Consider the following 19,660-nt stretch of genomic DNA (forward strand, 5'->3'; position numbering starts at 1 on the left):
GAAAGGAGCTAAGCCATTTAGGTCTTCTGGGGGTTTCAAGAAAACCTTGTCAGGTAAGCTGAGAACAGGTCAATCTGGTTCTGCGGAAAAATCTTAATCTGCATTAAGGGATGCCCCCACCTGTTTCTGGGGTGGGGGGGACGTCTTTGCTTCTTTCGGGAACCATGGACTTCCTTGATTCAAGACAAATGGGCCCACGAACTGATCCTATTGGGTTACAAGATCGAATTCCCGTTCTTGACCATTGGACAGGTTTTTCCCGTCCAATCTACGCCTATCTCCGGGCCGGTTAAGGGATCTACGAGAGGCGGTACAAGACCTGCTGTCGCAAGGGGTGATTGTGCTGGTTCCTTCTCGGGAACGCTTTTAGGGGTTTTATTAAAGACCTGTTCACTGTGCCCAGGAAAAAAGGCAAAGTACGTTCAATCGTGGACCTCAAGGCTCTGAACTGCTTTTTGCGGGTACAGAAGTTTCGAATGGAGTCCATTCGCACAGCAGTGGCGTGTCTACACACCAAAGAGACTTTTTGGCCTCCATAGATATTAAGGACACATCTAAAACCAGCGTTTTCTTCGCTTCGCTGTGGGAGAAGATCATTATCAATTTGTGGCATTACCCTTTGGTCCCGCGTTTGCTCCCAGTGTCTTCACCAAAGTGTTGGCTCCGGTGTTGGCATTACTGCGACAGCGTGGGATTACGGTTGAATGAGCAGACTCTCATTCAACCCTGTTGGGCGTTTTGACCATTACTGTACAGACTCTGTAAGAGTTCGGTTGGAGCATCAATTTCAAAAAATCTGCCCTGGTACCATCCTTAAGACTGGATTATCTGGGCCTGACTCTGGACTCTGCTTTGGCGAGGGTCTTTCTTCCTCTGGACAAGCTGCAAAAGTTGCAGAGGGCAATTTCTTTGCTGTTAGCAATCTGTCCTCTCTGCGGACTTGCATGCGGGCCTTGGTGGGTCTGATATCAACCTTCGAGGCGGTTCCGTTTGCTCAATTCCATACAAGACCCTTACAAAGTGAGATTCTTGTCAAATGGAACAAAGATCCTAAGTCTTTGGACACTGATTCGGTTGAGTCCAAGCACAAGGACTGATCTATTATGGTTGCTTCACTCATTAGCACTATGCCAGGGCAAGTCCTTCCTCCCTCTGTATTGGACTTTGGTAACCACGAACACCAGCCTGTCTGGCTGGGTAGGAGTGCTGGGAAAGCTCTGTGTCCAGGGGTCCTGGATAGTAGAAGAGTCCAGACTTTTTGGAACTTTGGCTTACATCAATCATGAAGGGGGTACCAAGAGTGTTTTGGCTGCCCGGGAGGTGGCCGAGATCCTGAAAAGGGCGGAATTTTTTTTTCCAGCCCTCTCTGCAGTGCAGGTGGGGACAACTGGCAGACGGATTACTTGAGTCCAGTGTTTCAGGGGGGCAGTGGTCCCTGCACCCGGAGGGGTTTCATCTCCTGTGTGTCCGGTGGGGGGACATCCGATGTCGTCCTGTTTGCTTCTCGACTCATCAAGAAGGTTCAGAGGTTGTAGCCAGGTCTCGGGATCCTCTGGCCGACTCCACAGATGCACTGGTGGCTCCTTGGGTTCAGTATCGGCTGATCTATGCGTTCCCTTCGCTGAAACTCCTGCCGAGGCTTCTACGCATTATAGAAGTGGTAGGGATTTCGGTCATTCTGGTGGCCTCAGACTGGCCTCGCCCCTCTTGGTACGCAGACCTCGTAAGCTTGGTCACTGATGCTCCTTGGAAACTTCCTCTCAGGGAAGATCTGCTGTCCCAAGGGCAGATCTTCCATACTGCTTTACAGTCGCTGGCTTTAACGGCATGGCTGTTGAAAGCCAGGTATTAAAGGATAGAGGTCTTTCTGATTTCTGTGATTCCTACACTGTTGAAGACCAGAAAGTCTGCTTCCAGGAAGATCTATCATCATACATGGAAATGGTACATCTCATGCTGTGAATCGCTGAAGGTGCATCCTCGCCTTTTTTCGGTGGCTATGATTGTGACCTTTCTTCAAAAAGGGGTTGAACAGCAGTTGGCTTTGGGCACTATCAAAGGCCAAGTGTCGGCTTTGGCTGTTTTTTTTTCCAACGCCCTTTAGCTACCCATGCCTTGATTCATACTTTTATAGAAGGGGTTCGCCATATGGCTCCTCCGAGACGATCCTTGCTACCACCGTGGGATCTTAATTTGGTATTGTCTGTTGTTCAAAAAACTCCTTTTGAGAACATTAGGGAGATTCCTCTGTTTACACTGTCTCAGAAGGTTGCCTTTTTGGTGGCTATTACTTCTGCCCGCAGAGTATCTGAAATGGCGTTGCTGTCCTGTCGTTCACCTTATCTGGTGGTCCACAGAAATAAAGTAATACTTCGACCTAATCATCTAATGAAGACATTGTGCTGCCTTCACTCTGTCCTAAGCCCAAGCATCCCAAGAAATTGCTTTGCATTCTTTAGATGTGGTTCTTACAATTAGTTTAACTGGTGGCTACTAAATCTTTCAGGAAATCGGACTGTCCTCGCCGAAGGACCTCGAAAGGGATTGGCTGCGTCTGCTACAGCCATATCCAGATGGATCAGGCAGACGGTGGTAAAGGCTTATTCACTGAAGGGTCGGGTTCCTCCTTTCCCTGTGAAGGCGCATTCTACTAGGGCGCTGAGTGCCTCTTGGTCTTTTGGCCATCAGGCGTCAGTAATGCAAGTTTGCAAGGCAACTTGGTCGTCAGTGCACATGTTCACGAAATTCTGCAAGGTAGATGTGTTGGCATCCTCGGATGCCTCTTTTGGCCGCAAGGTTTTGCTGTCTGCTGTCTAAAAGAGTTTCTTGGTGAGCTCCAGTTGTTCCTGGTTGAGCTCCATGTTACCTGGTTGGCTAAGTTTAACCTTTGGGGGAATTACGTTCTTTCTGTGCATGTTTTTCCCACCCCTCATGCAAATACTGCTTTTGGATGTCCCAATGGTGAAGAAGAATATGGAGCTGCATCTGTCAATGAACTTAAGAGGAAACTGGATTTTTGACTTACCGCAAAATCCTTTTCTCTTAAGTTCATTGACAGATGCAGTACCCGCCCCTCTAATTATGAGTGGGATGGGGTTGTTTTCTTCTAAACACTGCTTGCAACAAACCTGAAGGCTATAGCAGAGTGGGTGTATGCCTGAAGGGACTGCCCCATAGGCGTGGTAAAGCCTTTTCCTGCCTAGTGTCCTACTCCTGTAGGGGGCAGCATAACCCAATGGTCAAGAAGAATATGGAGCCGCGTCTGTCAATGAACTTCAGAGAAAAGGATTTTATGGTAAGTCACAAATCCAGTTTTTCCCCATGGCAGTATCTGAAAGTTTTACCATGCTACAGCAGCAAAAATAATTTAAGTAGAATAAACTAGTGATTTAAAAAAAAACAAAAAAAAACAGCTTGACAATGTATACTCCCACAGTGACTCATTTCCTGTTATGTATACATGACATGTCCTCACACTTTTCATTCTACTTTTCATTTTTCCATTATTCCTAATCAGTATGGTCTTTTGAAGAGGTACATTTTTCCACCTCATAAAATTGCAACACATGTGTAAGCTTCTTTAGCAGTCTTTGAGCTATTGCTGTAGTTCATATACAGGTGCATCACAAAACACGAATATCGTTAAAAAGTTAATTTCAGTAATTCAATTCAAAAAGTGAAACTCCTAAAGTTTATATAGATGCGCTACACATCACATTGAGTTATTTAGTTGGTTGGAGTGTGACATCATGAGTCTACAATATTGAACTTTTCCCAATATAACTTTCTGAGATACTGAATTCTGGGTTTTTACTAGCTGTAAACCATAATACTCAAAATTTTAAAGAAAGAAATGCTTGAAAAATACACCTGTGTGTAATAAATCTTTATAATATAGGAGTTTCACTTTTTGAATTAAATTACTAAAATTAACTTTTTGATATTCTAATTTTTTTTTAGATGCACCTGTAGTAATACTACTGCAGCAACAACAGAGTCTCCTGCTACTCCCCTCCAATGATTGCTAATAATTTCCTCTTTTTCCAGTAAAGTAGTTGGTTACTGATTTATAGGCATGTGCCATCAGAGTATATGCCTACGGCTCTACTGCCCATAGATGCACTACAGCGAAGACAGCCTAGCAGTTATGGCCATTTTAGGCTTGTACTACTATATGATTATTACTTATGCTAGGATTGAGTAATGATTTGCTTTTGTCCATGGCATGATACAAGTAACCACAGAAGTATGAACAGTTTATTCCTGGTGTGGAATAAACACATGTACTTGCATTTCACAAATTTGATACCATGATTTTTTTTTTTTTTTTTTTTGTATCATTTAGGCCCCTTTCACACTGATATGCACCATTTGACCGCTCTGTGGTGTGCTGGCAAATACCTTTAACATTGGGCACTTACACAGCATCCTTGCTTGCTCCTCCCCTGACCAACTTTGTCAGCACAGGGGTGGCTCTCTAAACCAGTCTCCTGCTGGTGGTTGCTACAGCACCCAAAATTCTAGAGCTTTCTCCAGGAACTTGTGCAATGGGAATATGAAGTAGTACTCCTCAACCAGTGACATCATTGGTTGTTGGGATGCCAGTGACTAGAAGGTTGTATTGGTGTACAATGAAAACATGTGGCATTGTCTAACTAAAAGGCAGACTCTGTCCCACCTCCTTAATTTTATACGGTTTTCTGCCAATTTTTAGGCATTTTGCCAATGCACCTGTAGGATTAAAGAATTATCATGATTATGATAAAGAAACACCTTGGTTGAAAAAGCCTGTTATAAGGTAATTGGCTTTGTTTCAGCTAGGTTTTATGATTTTTAGAATCAGATTTGGTGTCACTGCATGCAATTTATGGGCTTATGTAGAAGTATAAAATTGACTTTAGGAAAGTGAAGCACTGTTATTTTACTTGGTAAGTAGGGCCCCTTGGAGAGACTGCTACTAAAGGTAGTTTTTGGGGGGTTTTTTTTTCCCTCTCTGATGCTAGGCAGTCATTTACTTTTATAACAGTCCTTATCTTCTTTTTTTTTTTTTTTTTGTCTTTTATAGATAAAGTGTCAGACTGGTGCCACACAGGCATGGGTAATCACATAATGCATAGGCCCATGTCTGATCCAGGAGTGTTTTCGCAGCATCAAGGAATGGAGAGAGATACATCTGGCATTGTACCTGCTTCTGGAGCATTCCATCAACATGTACCTGCAGGCTACATGGACTTTCCAAAAGTTGGGGTAAAATTTTTATCTACATTATAACTTTGTAATGCTTTGGTGTTTTTATGTGTAGTACCACATTTATCTTTCTCATCCTTTGGGGGACACAGGAAATCTATTATGTCTGGTTATACTTCCACCTGCAGGATGATTGGATACTGGCAAAAATAAATGTTGCAGGCTAGCCCATGATAACATTTCCTACTACCAGCATACCTGTTTTTTTTGTCGGGTTCCTAGGAGGACTTTGCTGCTAAAGCTGGTCGCTGATTGCATCTGTCTGACTTTAGAATGCCTTATTCAGGCCTGGAGTGAGTGTCGCAGGGATAGCCTGGAAGCGACCGGTTTCTCTCCAATCTGTCTGACCAGGTTATCCTTGAGGCTCGGTTTACACTACTGTAACCTGAAAGTCGTGCAACTTTGTGGCGACTTGAGTACTACTTTGATGCAACTTTCAGGGAATGCCTGGGTAATCCTGTAAAGTCAGATTCAAACCGCATCAGTATAGATGAGGATCCAACTTGGAGGTGACCTCAATTAGTCTTTAGGCACAAGTCTGATATAAGTTGGCTTGAAGTAGTACAGAAACCTTTTCTAAAGCCGGAGCGACTTCAGTAGTGCGAATTAAGACTGCTCTCATTGACAAAAATGGGATTTCACATGTCATGCGACTTGGGGTCTCAAGTCACAGCAGTGCGAACCGTGCCTTGGTCAGACTACCACTATTACTTCAGAATTGAAAGATGCGGTCTCTAATGTCATTGATGCTGTGCACACTACTCTGAAGTTGAAGCATTAAAGCGGAGTTCCAGCCATTCACTCACCTGTCCAACGGTCCAGCGATGCGGCCGCCCGAAGCCTCGATCCTCTCCCTCGGCGCCGGCATCACTGCTGTGGACACCCGGCTGTAATAGTTTACGGCTTCACAGCCGGGTACCCACTGCGCATGCGTGAGTCGCGCTGCGCGTCGTGATTGGCCGGCAATCTTCTGGGACCTCTGACGTGTCCCAGAAGATTGCAGGGAGGGAGGGGGAGAGGAGAACTTCCGTTCAGGGCGCCGCAGCGCTCCGAGCGGAAGTGGGAGCAGGTACCTGTCAAAACTAGGTACCCGCTCCCCCCCCCAAAAAAATGACATGCCAAATGTGGCATGTCAGGGGGTCAGGACTCCCGAAAGCGGAAGTTCCACTTTTGGGTGGAACTCCGCTTTAACTTGCTATCCCCACTCACTGGTTTGTCTGAGCCCCTGCAATTGCAAGGACCTTCACAATTCACCCATTTTCAGTGAGGATTGATAACACCTAATCCCCACAGAGCATCTTCCCAGTGCACCCACTCTTTAAAGTCTTCCTCTGTGAGGTTTGGAAACACTGACATGCCCTTGACATTGCCTAAGCCTTTACTAGACTTGTCACTTGGAAGGGGTTTTAACAAGCAGTAGCCCGCCATAATGGGAGGAACATTCTGCATTCAGAGTTCCTACCAATGAGTAGTTTGAATTCCTCTTTAACACTAAGCTCTTGCTGCTAGGCCCTGCCCTTTTGCTTTATTATGACTGTAACTTTCATTTGTAAACCATAATAAAATAGTCAGAATCTCCTTAAGATATGTCTCCACTGTGACAGTGGTTTCTTCATTGATAGTGTGGAGCAAATGGCTGGAGCTTTGATGGCCTGCCGGAAGCATCCCAGCTTGTCTTCCGTATTGGTCTTTTGTCAGAACATATGTTCAGTGCACTGTGGTGAAAAAAATAAAAAAAACACCTGGAAGGCAATTACATATTGTACTAGTATGCATTGCATACTATGAAATGTGTCTTGTGAATTTTGAATTATGAAATACTTCAGAACAAAGCCCTCCAGTGGCGATCGGTCACCGCTGTAGGCTGACCTCTTCCGCCCGGCCTTTCTTCCTGGTTCATTCAGTTGAATCCTGAATGTAATTTGATGCTTGAATCCTCATCACCTCGCCTGTCCTTCAGTCCAGGTGTTGCCACTCACTCATGGTTGCATGAAAGTTGCAGGTCTGTGGTTGGTCCTCTGAGGCAGCTCCTTTACTTCAAAGCCTTCCTAGACTGTATGAGCACTATATGCTCTTGTTTTGAGTCAAGTTGTCAGTTTCTGAGCAGACCAGTTTTCCAGCTCTAGAATCAGGGGAAGTCCTATCTCCTGGTCTACATCCTGGAGTTTCAAGACGTGTGGCTTCTTCTACAATGCTGGATGTTGAAGAAACGACCCTTGGGGGGTCAACTTCCTACTGTTGCTTTGTGGACTTTAACAGATTGTTACAAGGAGAATATTCCAGCAAGGTCTGACACGGGACTTTGGCTCTGAGGTGTCTTCCTTTCTTGTAAATAGGTTGGGCTAGAGCTCAGCTCTCAGAACTATCAAGTCTGAACTCCCATAGAATGTTAACCCTTCCGTTTGCTTAAGACCTTTCCATGTAGCTTCTGATAATTGCCCTTTGTGACCCTATGGGATCAAAGTTTGGTTCTCTCTGCCGCCTTAGGAACCTCTGTGAGGGTGTGACTTCAGTTTAATGCCTAGAACCCCATTTCCTTTTGGGCCTGTAAATTGGATCCTGTATATTGAGGTCTAAACTAGGGATGCACCGAAATTATCGGCCGAAAATGAGCCTATCCCATTTCGGCCGATAATGGGTTAACATTGCCGAAAATAATGGCCGCCGTGAGGAAGGAGGAGGGCGCAGGGCAGGTTTTAAAAGTCCCGCCTCTGTCCGGCCGCCCGCCTCTGTCCGGCCGCCCGCCTCTGGCCGGCCGCCCGCCTCTGGCCGGCCGCCCCCCTCTGGCCGGCCGCCTGCCTCTCAATGACGTCCCTACTACTAGATGTGGGCATGAATGGACATACCAGGCGGGGGAGGGGGGCGGGGCGAGCGGCCGCTATAGATACTAGAACTATGTGATCCATCCCTGTCAGCTCAGCGCGACTATGTGTGAATGAGAAGTGACCTGACACCGGGCGGGGGGACGGGGGTAGCGGCCGCTAATAACTATAACTATGTGAGCTTCACTTCACTGTCAGGCATGTATCTCCGCTGACAGTGAAGGCTCACATAGTTCTAGTTATAAGCGGCCGCTCCCCCCGCCCGGTGTCAGGTAACTTCTCATTCACACACAGTCCCGCTCAGCTGACAGGGATGGATCACATAGTTCTATCTATAGCGGACGCTCGCCCCGCCCTCCCGCCCGGTATGTCACTTCATTCAACACAGATCGTAGTAGTGACATCACCGGGAGGCGGGCCGCCGGCCAGAGGCGGGACTTTTGAATGAAGGACACCCGAGGAGGGACGCTGAGCCAGAGGGGGGGGGGGGTGTACTGCCGAGGGGGATGCTGAGGCGGGGGGGTGGGGAGAGCTGAGGCAGCTTACCAATGGTTTTTGTATTATGAAGCATGAGGGGGTTAATATATTGTCACTGCTGGTCACTGATGCATTAGTGACCGACCAGTGGCAGTTAATTAACCCCTTTGTGCTGCATTAGTGCAACCAGTATCAGTGTTAATTAACACTGGTTGCACTGACACTGGTTGCACTAATGCAGCACAAAGGGGTTAATTACCTGCCACTGGTCGGTCACTAATAGATGAGTGACCAGCAGTGACAATACATTAACCCCCTCATGCTGCATAATGCAAATACCATTGGTAATTAAATTAACCTCTTGCCAACCCATCACAGTACATATACTGTGACAGGGTGGCAGCGACAGGTGTACGTCGCTGCCTGTTTTTGGTGTATGCCCCTGTTCTATCCATTTTAAATTTTTTTGGGGGAAAAAGTCATTTTTGGTTTCGGTTTTCGGCCAAGGGCATCCTGCATTTTCGGTTTCGGCCCAAAATTTTCATTTCGGTGCATCCCTAGTGTAAACCACCGGACTTAGGGTAGTTTCTAATCTCCTCTAGCAGGCCATCATTCCTCGGACCCTCTGTTTGATTCTAGTTCTCTGTAAGTAGCTTCTCTTTCTTTGACTAAGGTTAATGCGCATGTCATATCTTTCATCTACAGACTTTGGTCTTCTAGGATGGATACTGTATAGGTGACTCAGTTCTTATTCCACCTTTCTAAGTGGTTCAAGTAAACTAGCTTCCAAGCCTCGTCTTAAGACTGGTTTGGTCATCCTTCTTTTCGACATCAAGCATGTTTCCCAGTACGGGGTTGCAAAGCGGTCTTTTGTTTTTCCACCAGGTGGGGGTTTTGCCTTTATCTCATGCAAGGTTTAAACATAAGGTTCTTCAGGTGGCTCTTGAGTTGCAGGCAATCTTTTTTATTACTGTTACATTGGACCTTTTGACGATTGTTTACAGTGTTGGACTGCTTTTGGACATTCCAAAGGGATTGAATTCCTGTGTCCCTCAATGGACAAGAAAGAAAATAGGATTTTTTTTTTTTTTTTTAACCATTAAACCTTTTCTTTGGAATCCATTGTGGGACAGGGGTTTCTCCTCTGTTTTTATGGTCATGTTCGGTGTTGCCTTGCTACAAGGTTGGGGCACGCTGTTAGGAGTGGTTGTCAGCTGGCCTACAGTGTTTGGCAGTGTCCAATCCTGTAGGAAGAAGTATATTCCAAAGGTGATAGACTTCCTGTGTTTCTGAATGGACTCTCAGAAAATCCTAAATATATATATTATTTTTTTCTTTTTTACAGGGTATGCCATTCTCAATGTATGGAAATGCAATGATTCCTCCTGTAGCGCCAATGCCAGATGGTACTGGGGGAACAATATACAATGGACCTCATGCTGCTGATCCATCTTGGAATTCACTTATAAAAATGGTTTCAAACTCAACAGAGAATGGCCCTCAAACAGTAAGTAAAATTCATAATGGGATGTATTTTCTGTGTAAGTACTGAAAAAACAAAACTGGGTTAGCGTTATTCAGTAGCCTTAGGGATGCTTTTTCAATGTATTCAATGTATGAGCGAGCGGCCCCACCCCCCCCAGGACCATACCAGGCCACACGCCCTCAACATGGGGGGGGGGTGTGGGTGCTTTGGGGCAGGGGGGGCTCTGCACCCCCCACCTCAAAGCACCTTGCCCCCATGTTGATGAGGACAAGGGCCTCATCCCCACAACCCTGGCCGGTGGTTGTGGGGGTCTGCGGGCAGGGGGCTCATCGGAATCTGGAAGCTCCCTTTAACAAGGGGGCCCCCCAGATCCCGGACCCCCTACCTAAGGGTATGGGGTACACTGTACCCCTACCCATTCACCCCATAAAAGGCAGTGTGTGTAAATAACGACAGGAGACGTTTTGGAAAGTTTATTAAAAATCTTCATCCCGTCTTCTCCCTCTCCGGTCTCCTGCTCTTTTGCTGTCCTCTCTTCTTGTCTTCTCCTCTCCGGTCTTCTGCTCTTTTGCTGTCAGCTCTTCTTGTCTTGTCTTCTCCTCTCCGGTCTTCTGCTCTTTTGCTGTCGGCTCTTCTTCTTCCTCCGGTCCTCCTCCGACGACGTCTCCGGCGATTATGCCGGTCTCTGCAGCTTAATATATAGCCATTAGGGGCGTGGCCGCCAGATGTCATCGAAGGGCCTGGTTTGGAACCTGGGGGGGAACCCCACGCCGTTTTTTTCCCCATTTTGGCGTGGAGTTCCCCCTCAAGATTCTCACAGCGCAAGTCGGATCACCCTGATCCGACTTGCGGTGCGACTTCCATTCAAATCAATAGGCTCCCATAGGGAACCATTGATTTTGAATGGAAGAAAAAAAAATGTATAACGTGGCTTAACGCACGTTAAGCAACGTTATTCAGCCTTTAGCAGCGTCAGACGTTTTTACAGCTTGACGCTGCAGCTCCAGAACGCACAGTTCCTGGGTTTTTTTTGGAGCTGTAACACGCCTATGCCACTTGGAGCTCCTAAAAGCTCTGTGTGCACATGAGGCCATAGAATAACATGGATGGGCGTTCTGCAGCTGCAAAAAAAAACGTCTGACGCTGCTAACAGCAGCTCCATAAACGTCCAGTGTGCATGAGGCCTTCGCTCTGCTGAGTGGAAGACAAATCTGTTTTTGCTAGCCCCATTTCTTACTCTTCAGGACTGGTCTTTCTCAATCCAGACTTTCCTGTTTGAATTTTGTCTAGATGGATTGCCTGTCTGGCGTGGCATTTCTCAGCCTAGCAGAGAGCCCCTGGCATTATCTCAGCGCTTGCCTTGTTTCTAAAGACTCACTTTGTGAATAAACCAATCGGGTGAAGCATTGGGAGCTTGCCCCAGTTGCATAGGTAGCTGAATGCTTTTTAAAATGTTCTGCTTCCTGGGGGTTTTGCCTCCAAAGGGCATAATGCTGTTTGATCTGCTGAGTGCATTGTCATACAGCTTAATGCTCTATTTCTACCATACAGCATCAAAGAAGCTTCTTCTTGCTACTGTTTCTACTTGCAAAGCACCACGTGGAACTTCAATCTGTTTTTGTTGCCAACCTACAGTGAGTTCTGGTCACTTCTAGCCATTCATCCCTCACCTGGTTTCATTCGTACGTTTTGCCTCACCTCTTACCCTGGGTTTTGCATTGCTTTACCACCACACAGTACCATGACTTTAGACATGGGGACAGTCCCACTGTACTGGATGCCTCTATATCACACTGTACTTATGGCTCTAGTGCTTGCAATGTGCCTGAGGTGCCGAGTTCTGAAACCTGGAATCGTGTTGCTGTCCTTGTTAGCGCAGTCAGGTGTAGCTGGATCCTCTGGCCTTTCAGCTGAGATTTTTACATTCATGCAAGATTTGGGTGATCCAGCTGAGGGAAACCAATTTAAAGTCAGCAGCTACAAATACTGTAGCTGATTGCTTTTAATATATAGACACTTACCTGTCCAGGGAGGACAGGTAAGCATAGCACACCATGGGGGCTGTCCCACTGGTCAATACCCCCCCTGCATTAAGCCACCCCAACTCAGTTTGCCTCTGCCTAGCGTCAGGAGTAGTCAGGCTTCCCTGTGCTGGGGTTACAGTCTCAGCCTTCTAATCTTTTTCTTTTGATTTTTATTTTAAAATGTCAGTTTTTTCTTTACTAGCTGTTATTTTGTCAGCTTTAGATTAGTGGATCTTCGGATAAGGATGGATCATGCGGAGCTGGGAATCAGACTGGCCGCCCTGGCTCACCAGGGCAGAGGGTCAGATGGATCCCCAGCCCGCCATCGAGCGTTCGGCTATGGTTCGCCCTGGCGCTATGAACGACCCATCCCTGCTCGCAGCAGGGATGCAGCCTGTGAGGTGGGTACCTCACTGGACGTTTCTGCAGTCCTGTGCTGCAGTGTCCTGCGTTTCTGGCTGACGGCATTTCCTGTCATCTGAGGACAGAGGCTTTCCGTTAATGGAGGCACCCCACGCCATCCGGTACGGGTAAGTACTTTTCTGTGTGGGGGCCTCTGTCTGGGGTGGCAGTCCTGTGTTGCTGTGTGTTCCCCTCATGTCTGTGCATTTGTGGGGCTCCCTGATGCGATCCCTGCGGGGGTCCTCTTTAATTCACTGCTGAGCGCTGTGTGGGTGGGGGCCCCTCTCCTGTGTCACTTGCTAGTGTTTTTGGGATATGCAGACATGTGTGAGGCGACCGCTGAGGCTGAGAACCGCGCAGTCCGCCATTTTGGTTGTGGGCAGCATGCTGGCTTTACTATGGGCTTTTGCAATGCTTGCTATGTAGTGTTTTTGGCGCCAACCTGCGCCATCTTGTGTCTGGCAGATCGATCGCTCCGAGCACATGTCGGCGGCCATCTTGCCGAAGCCTTCCATTCACTTCTATGGGCTGCCATTTTCCCTGGGCCTTGCAGCATATAGTTCAGCCTCTGGTGACCTCACTTCCTTTTCCTCTGGAGCAGCGATCGGTGTGGTAACACTCTGTGGGGCTCTGCAGACTGCCTCTTCCATATCTCTCTGTGCTATCCTTCCTGGCTCAGTTTTGTCCCTTTTTGAGGGTCTGTGTACACAGTGCTTATAGTGGTGGGCTGCGCTATCCGCAGCGGTTTTAAAGGGCCAGTACTTTTTCACTCATTGTTTGGCAATGGATTCTCGGGAAACAGCAAATTCCCTCCAGCCTTGGTGGGGGACCCCAGTTCTGCTGAACCCCCACTTATACCTAATTTGGCCGCTGTAGTGGCGTCTTTGGTGTCAAAAATGGAGGTGCTGATGGCTGAACGTGCTGCTAGGAAAAGGCCCAGATTATCTCTCTCCTTTGATTCAGATGGTGATGTGGCTGGCGTGCCCTTTTCAGGGTCTCGCTCGTCCCTGGACTCTTTGGGGTCTGAGGGGGAGGCGGAGGTAGGGGTGGTTGATGTGTCTCCCACGGGGTCGCCTGAAGAACACGCTCTCATGGATGAGCTGATTTCTTCTGTTAAAGAAACACTACATCTGGAGGATGAGCCCACTCCTCCGGCCATTGTGTCCTCTTTTGGGACACATAGGACCCGCAAGTCAGCGCAGGTTTTCCCCTGCCTCGCTGAGTTTCATCACACTGTGAATGAACAATGGCGCAGTTTAAAACGCCCCTTCACGGTGCCTAGTTGGTTTAAACTGCTTTACCCCTTTGCGCCTTCTACGGATGCACGCTGGTGCGTGGCTCCCCAGGTGGATCACGCTGTGGCTGTGTTAAACAAGGCTACCTTGGTTCCCACTAAGGATTCCCCGGTGTTCCGGGATCCTACCGACAGGAGGTTGGAGTCTTTGGCCCGCCATGCCTATACGGTGGCAGGCTCTATGCTCAAACCTATTTTCGCTTCTGTCATGGTGGCTCAGGCGGTGGCGGACTGGACTAAGGTGCTTAGACGCACTCTGCTGTCTGATTCTGCTCCACCGGCTACGCTGGAAATGGTGGACCAAATTCATCAAGGGGTCATGTTTTTGTGCGACGCGGCCTTAAATGAGGCCCCTTTAGCTGCATGCCTGTCTAGTGTTGCGGTACTTAACCGTCGACTGATCTGGCTGAAGAGCTGGTCGGCTGACCAGACGTCTCGGAAAGCAGTGGCTGACTTTCCTTATGCTGGGTCTCGCCTTTTTGGCGAGGCTTTGGATACCTTGGTAAAAGGGGTCACTGGGGGCAAAAGCACTCTGCTGCCCCAGAATCCGAAGAACAAGTCTTTTCGCGGCAAGCGGGGTCCCGCCTTTAGGCCCACTTAGGGGTCCTTTCATGCCTTTAAGTCGCAATTCAAGGGCAAACCTTTCAAGGGCCAAGGTGGCCAGAAGAAGCCCTGGGCGGGTAAGCAAAAGTCCGGCCATACCGGTACGGCGGCTCAGCCCGCCTCTGCCTGAAGGGACACCCTCGCCCGTTTCAGGGGTGGGGGACGTTTGCGCGCTTTCCTCCAACCTTGGCTGCTCCGTATTCCGGACAGGTGGGTTCAGGAAATCATTTGATCAGGATACAAGATCGAATTCCTTTCACGGCCGGCGGACAGATTTTTTCCCTCAAATCTTCAGTTGACCCCAGGGCGTTTACAGGACCTGCATCAAGCGGTGCAGGATCTCCTGGCCCAGGGGGTGATTGTCCCGATGCCTCATCGGGACAGGTTTTGGGGGTTTTACTCCAATCTGTTGACTGTGCCCAGAAAGGAGGGCAAGGTACGTCCAATCCTGGACTTAAAAGCTCTGAATCGCTTTGTGCGCGTTCGGAAGTTCCGCATGGAATCCCTCCGCTCAGTGGTGGCCTCCCTGAGTCCAGGGGAATTCCTGGCCTCTATTGACCTGAAGGATGCGTATCTACCCATTCCCATTTTCGAGGGTCATTCAGAGGTACCTCCGGTTCGCCATTGCGGAGGACCATTATCAGTTTGTAGCGTTACCGTTCGGTCTCGCTCCGGCTCCAAGGGTCTTTACCAAAGTGCTGGCACCTGTTCTGGGCCTGTTGAGGGCACAGGGCATTGCAGTCTTGGGATATCTGGACGATCTCCTGTTAAGATCGAGTGCCAGTCAGAGCCTGATGTGCGATCTGTCCACTACGGTGCAGACGCTTCAGGAGTTCGGTTTGCCTTCCCTATCTGGGAATGGTTCTGGACTCCGCTCAAGCGAAGGTTTTCCTGCCGGAGGACAAGCTCCGGACCATTCAAAACGAGGTCAGGTCCTTTAGGGACAACCAATCCTCGTTGTTCAGGACCTGTAGGCAGTGCCTGGGGTTAATGGTTTCAGCCTTCGAGGCGATCCAATTTGCTCAGTTTCACACTCGATCTCTCCAAGCGGAGATTCTGGCCAGGTGGGACAGACTTCCTCAGTCCTTGGATCTGAGGGTCTCGTTGAGTCGCCAGACCAGAAGGGATCTTCTGTGGTGGCTTCAGTCCCCAGCTGTGTCGGACGGAAAGTCCTTCCGTCCGTTACTGTGGACAGTAATTACCACGAATGCCAGCCTGTCGGGCTGGGTTGGAGTTCTGGGCAACCTGTCTGCCCAGGGCACTTGGTCGGAGGAGGAATCCTCTCTTCCGATCAACATATTGGAACTGAGAGCGATCAAACTCTGTCTCCTCCAGTGGTCGGATCGACTTCGGGGCCATCCTGTTTGGGTACAGATGGACAATGCTACCGCGGTGGCTTACATCAACCACCAAGGGTGCACCAGGAGTGCCCGAGAGGTGACCGACATTCTGTCTTGGGCCGAGACTCATGTCCCAGCAATATCGGCAGTTCATATTCCGGGTGTGGAGAATTGGCAGGCCGACTATCTGAGCCGCCAGACCCTGGACCAGGGGGCAGGGCCGGCCTTAGGTGTTCAGGCGCCCTGTGCGAGCTGATCCTGTGGCGCCCCCATTTTCTTGCACCTTTTTTGCACTTTGTTTGACTTCTTTTTTATGATCACTAATAACTTAGCCCCCCTTACATCAGGGACCCCACACACAGAGCCCCCTTTCATCAGAGACCCCCCACACAAAGCCCCCCTTACATCAGAGACCCCCCTTTCATCAGAGACCCCCCACACAAAGCCCCCCTTACATCAGAGACCCCCCTTTCATCAGAGACCCCCCACACAAAGCCCCCTTACATCAGAGACCCCCCCACACAAAGCCCCCCTAACATAAGAGATCCCCCTCACATCAGAGACCCCCCACACAAACCCCCCTCACATCAGAGACCCCCCCCACACAAAACCCCCCTCACATCAGAGACCCCCCACACAAAACCCCCCTCACAGAGACCCCACACACGGAGCCCCCTTACATCAGAGACCCCCCCCACACACATCAGAGACCCCCCCACACAAATCCCCCCTCACATCAGAGACCCCCCATACAAATCCCCCCTCACATCAGAGACCCCCCACACAAAGCCCACCACACATCAGAGACCCCCCACACAAAGCCCCCCCTTACATCAGAGAGCCCCCTTACATCACAGAACCCCACACAAAGCCCCCTTACATCAGAGCCCCCCCCACATCAGAGAGCCCCCCTTATCAGAGAGCCCCCTTACATCACAGACCCCCCACAAAAAGCCCCTTATATCAGAGCCCCCCCCCCCCACATCAGAGAGCCCCCTTACATCACAGACCCCCCACAAATGGCCCCCTTATATCAGAGCCCCCCCTCACACCAGAGAGCCCCCCTTATCACAGACCCCCCCCCACAAAAAGCCCCCTTACATCAGAGCCCCCCCCCCACAAAAAGCCCCCTTACATCAGAGCCCCCCCCCCACATCAGAGAGCCCCCCTTATTAGAGAGCCCCCTTGCATCACAGACCCCCCACAAAAAGCCCCCTTACATCAGAGCCCCCCCCCCCCACAAAAAGCCCCCTTACATCAGAGCCCCCCCCCCCACAAAAAGCCCCCTTACATCAGAGCCCCCCCACATCAGAGAGCCCCCCTCACACAGAGCCCCCCAAATCAGAGAGCCCCCCTTATTAGAGAGCCCCCTTACATCACAGACCCCCCACAAAAAGCCCCCTTACATCAGAGCCCCCCCACAAAAAGCCCCCTTACATCAGAGCCCCCCCCCCACATCAGAGAGAGCCCCCCTCACACAGAGCCCCCCACATTAGAGAGCCCCCTTACATCACAGACCCCCACAAAAAGCCCCCTTACATCAGAGCCCCCCCACAAAAAGCCCCCCCCACATCAGAGACAGCCCCCCACATCAGAGAGCCCCCGTCACACAGAGCCCCCCACATCAGAGACCCCCCTTACGTTTTTTTAAGGAGACCTCACTTCACGATGTCTGCTCTGCAGCTTTTTTTTTTTTCTTTAAACTTCCCGCCCACACATCCCCGGGGAGTGTTGGCGGGGTAGGAGGAGGAGGAGAAGGGCGGGCGAGGAGGAGCGGACGATCCCTGCAGGGAGGAGGGATGTCACCGTGGTGGATCGGAGGCTGAGCTGTGTGTGATACACAGCTCGCCTCAGACTGTCAGCACAGCACTGCAGTAGGTGAGGTGACCGAGGCACAGCGGGAGGTAAGCGGCTGCCGCGGCCTGTGTTAACCCTGTCCAGGCCGCGGTCACCGCTTACCTCCCGCTGTGCCTGATCTTCTGCGAGCTGTGATGGCCGCACGGCGCCCTTGTTGCCCATGGCGCCCTGTGCGGCCGCACGGCTCGCACACCCCTAAGGCCGGCCCTGCCAGGGGGAATGGTCCCTACACCCGAAGGTCTTCCAAATGCTGTGTGTGAAGTGGGGATTCCCAGATGTGGATCTGTTCGCGTTTCGGCTAAACCACAAGGTGGAAAGGTTCGTGGCAAGAACACGCGATCCTCGGGCGGACGCTTCGGATGCGTTGGTGGCCCCGTGGCATCAGTATCGTCTGATGTACGCCTTTCCGCCGATTCAGTTGTTGTCCAGGTTCCTTCGCAGTTTGGCCTCGGAACCGAACTTGGTGATTCTGGTGGCACCGGACTGGCCACGCCGGTCCTGGTACGCGGACATCGTTCACCTAGCAGTCGAGCCTCCTTGGCGGCTGCCACTGCGGGAAGATCTACTGTCTCAGGGACCGATCTTCCATCCTGCTTTACAGTCGCTGGCTTTAATGGCCTGGCTGTTGAAAGCCAGGTCCTGAGGGACAGGGGTCTCTCCCCAGAGGTCATTCCTACTTTAATCAAGGCTAGGAAAGCCTCGTCTGGTAAAATTTATTACCATACCTGGAAACCCTATTTTGCCTGGTGTGAGTCCAGGGGGTTTTCTCCTCGCTCATACTCGGTGACGAGAGTGTTGGCTTTCCTTCAGACTGGTGTGGACCAGCGCCTGGCGCTGGCCACGATTAAGGGCCAGGTATCTGCACTGGCTGTTCTGTTTCAGCGCCCTGTGGTGTCTCATTCCTTAATTCGCACCTTCATTCAAGGTGTGCGACATTTGACCCCTCCTCGGAGGGAGCCTATACCTCCTTGTCCCGCAGAGTTTCACGAAACCGTGAATGAACAATGGCGTCATTTAAAACGTAATTTTGTGGTGCCAAAGAGATTTCAGTACAGTTATCCCTTTGCGGATCCTTAAGATTCTTGCTGGACTGTGGCTCCTAAGGTGGACCACACTGTGTCTAGGTTAAATAAGGCCACTCTAATGCCGCGGAGGATTCTCCAGTGTTTAAAGACCCGCCGGATAGGTGGGTGGGAACTCTTTCCCGCCACATCTATTTGGCAGCGGGTTCCTTGCTGAAACCCGTGTTCGCTTTGGTAATGGTCTCTCAGGCTGTTGTGGAGTGGGCCAAGGCGCTTAAGCGCACTCTTGATTGCTGACGCCGCCTCTCCTGCTCTGGAGATGGCGGATCAAATGGGTCAGGCGGTTTTATACCTGTGTGGCGCGGCCTTGGATGAGGCCCCTTTAGTCGCACGACTTTTAGCAGTCACAGTTGCGATTGGTTATAAAGCAGGTCAGCCGACCAATCTTCCAAGAAGACAGTGTCTGACATCCCTTATGCGGGGAGTCGTCTTTTTGGGGACTCTCTGGATGAACTGGTCAAGGGGATCATGGGGGGCAAGAGCACTCTGTTGCCCCAGGTGTCCAGGGGAAAATCATTCCGCGGCAAGCGGGGTCCCTCCTTTAAACCTAACCAGGGGTCCTTTCGTGCCTTCAAGGCAAAGGTAAGTCCTTCAAGGCCTCTAGTGGCCAGAAGAAGCCTTGGGCGGGCAAGTCAAAAGCTGCCCACGCTGGCACAGCGGCTCAGACCGCCTCGACCAGAAGGGGCGCCCTCACCCGTTTCAGGGGTGGGGGGACGTCTGCGTTATTTTCCAGAACCTTGGCTGGCCAAGATTCAGGACAGGTGGGTTCAAGAACTCATTTGGTCAGGGTACAAGATCGAGTTTCGATCGTGCCCAGCAGAGATTCTTTCCCTCAAATCTTCATTTAACCCCCGATCGTTTCTGAGATCTCCATCGGGCGGTTCAGGATCTCCTCGCCCAAGGGTTGGTTGTCCCAGTTCCACAGCGGGACAGATTTCGGGGTTTTTACTCGAATCTGTTCACAGTGCCCAGAAAGAAGGGCAAGGTGCGTCCGATTCTGTACTTAAATTTTCTAAACAGTTTTGT

The 19,660-nt window shown here is 50.0% G+C and overlaps 1 protein-coding gene across 4 annotated transcripts in view; it reads left to right on the forward strand.

The window, feature by feature from the left end:
* The window catches only part of ANKRD17 (ankyrin repeat domain 17), a 331,682-nt gene that overhangs the window by 283,276 nt on the left and 28,746 nt on the right, over positions 1-19,660 (forward strand). For all 4 annotated transcript variants that reach the window (XM_082265183.1, XM_082265182.1, XM_082265185.1 and 1 more), the window contains 2 exons: positions 5,066-5,247; positions 9,892-10,053. In XM_082265183.1, coding sequence (XP_082121309.1) covers positions 5,066-5,247; positions 9,892-10,053 — 344 coding nt within the window. The remainder of the gene's footprint in view (positions 1-5,065; positions 5,248-9,891; positions 10,054-19,660) is intronic.

Source organism: Pelophylax lessonae (genome assembly GCF_965119305.1).
Source record: "Pelophylax lessonae genome assembly, chromosome: 1".
Taxonomy (NCBI): domain Eukaryota; kingdom Metazoa; phylum Chordata; class Amphibia; order Anura; family Ranidae; genus Pelophylax; species Pelophylax lessonae.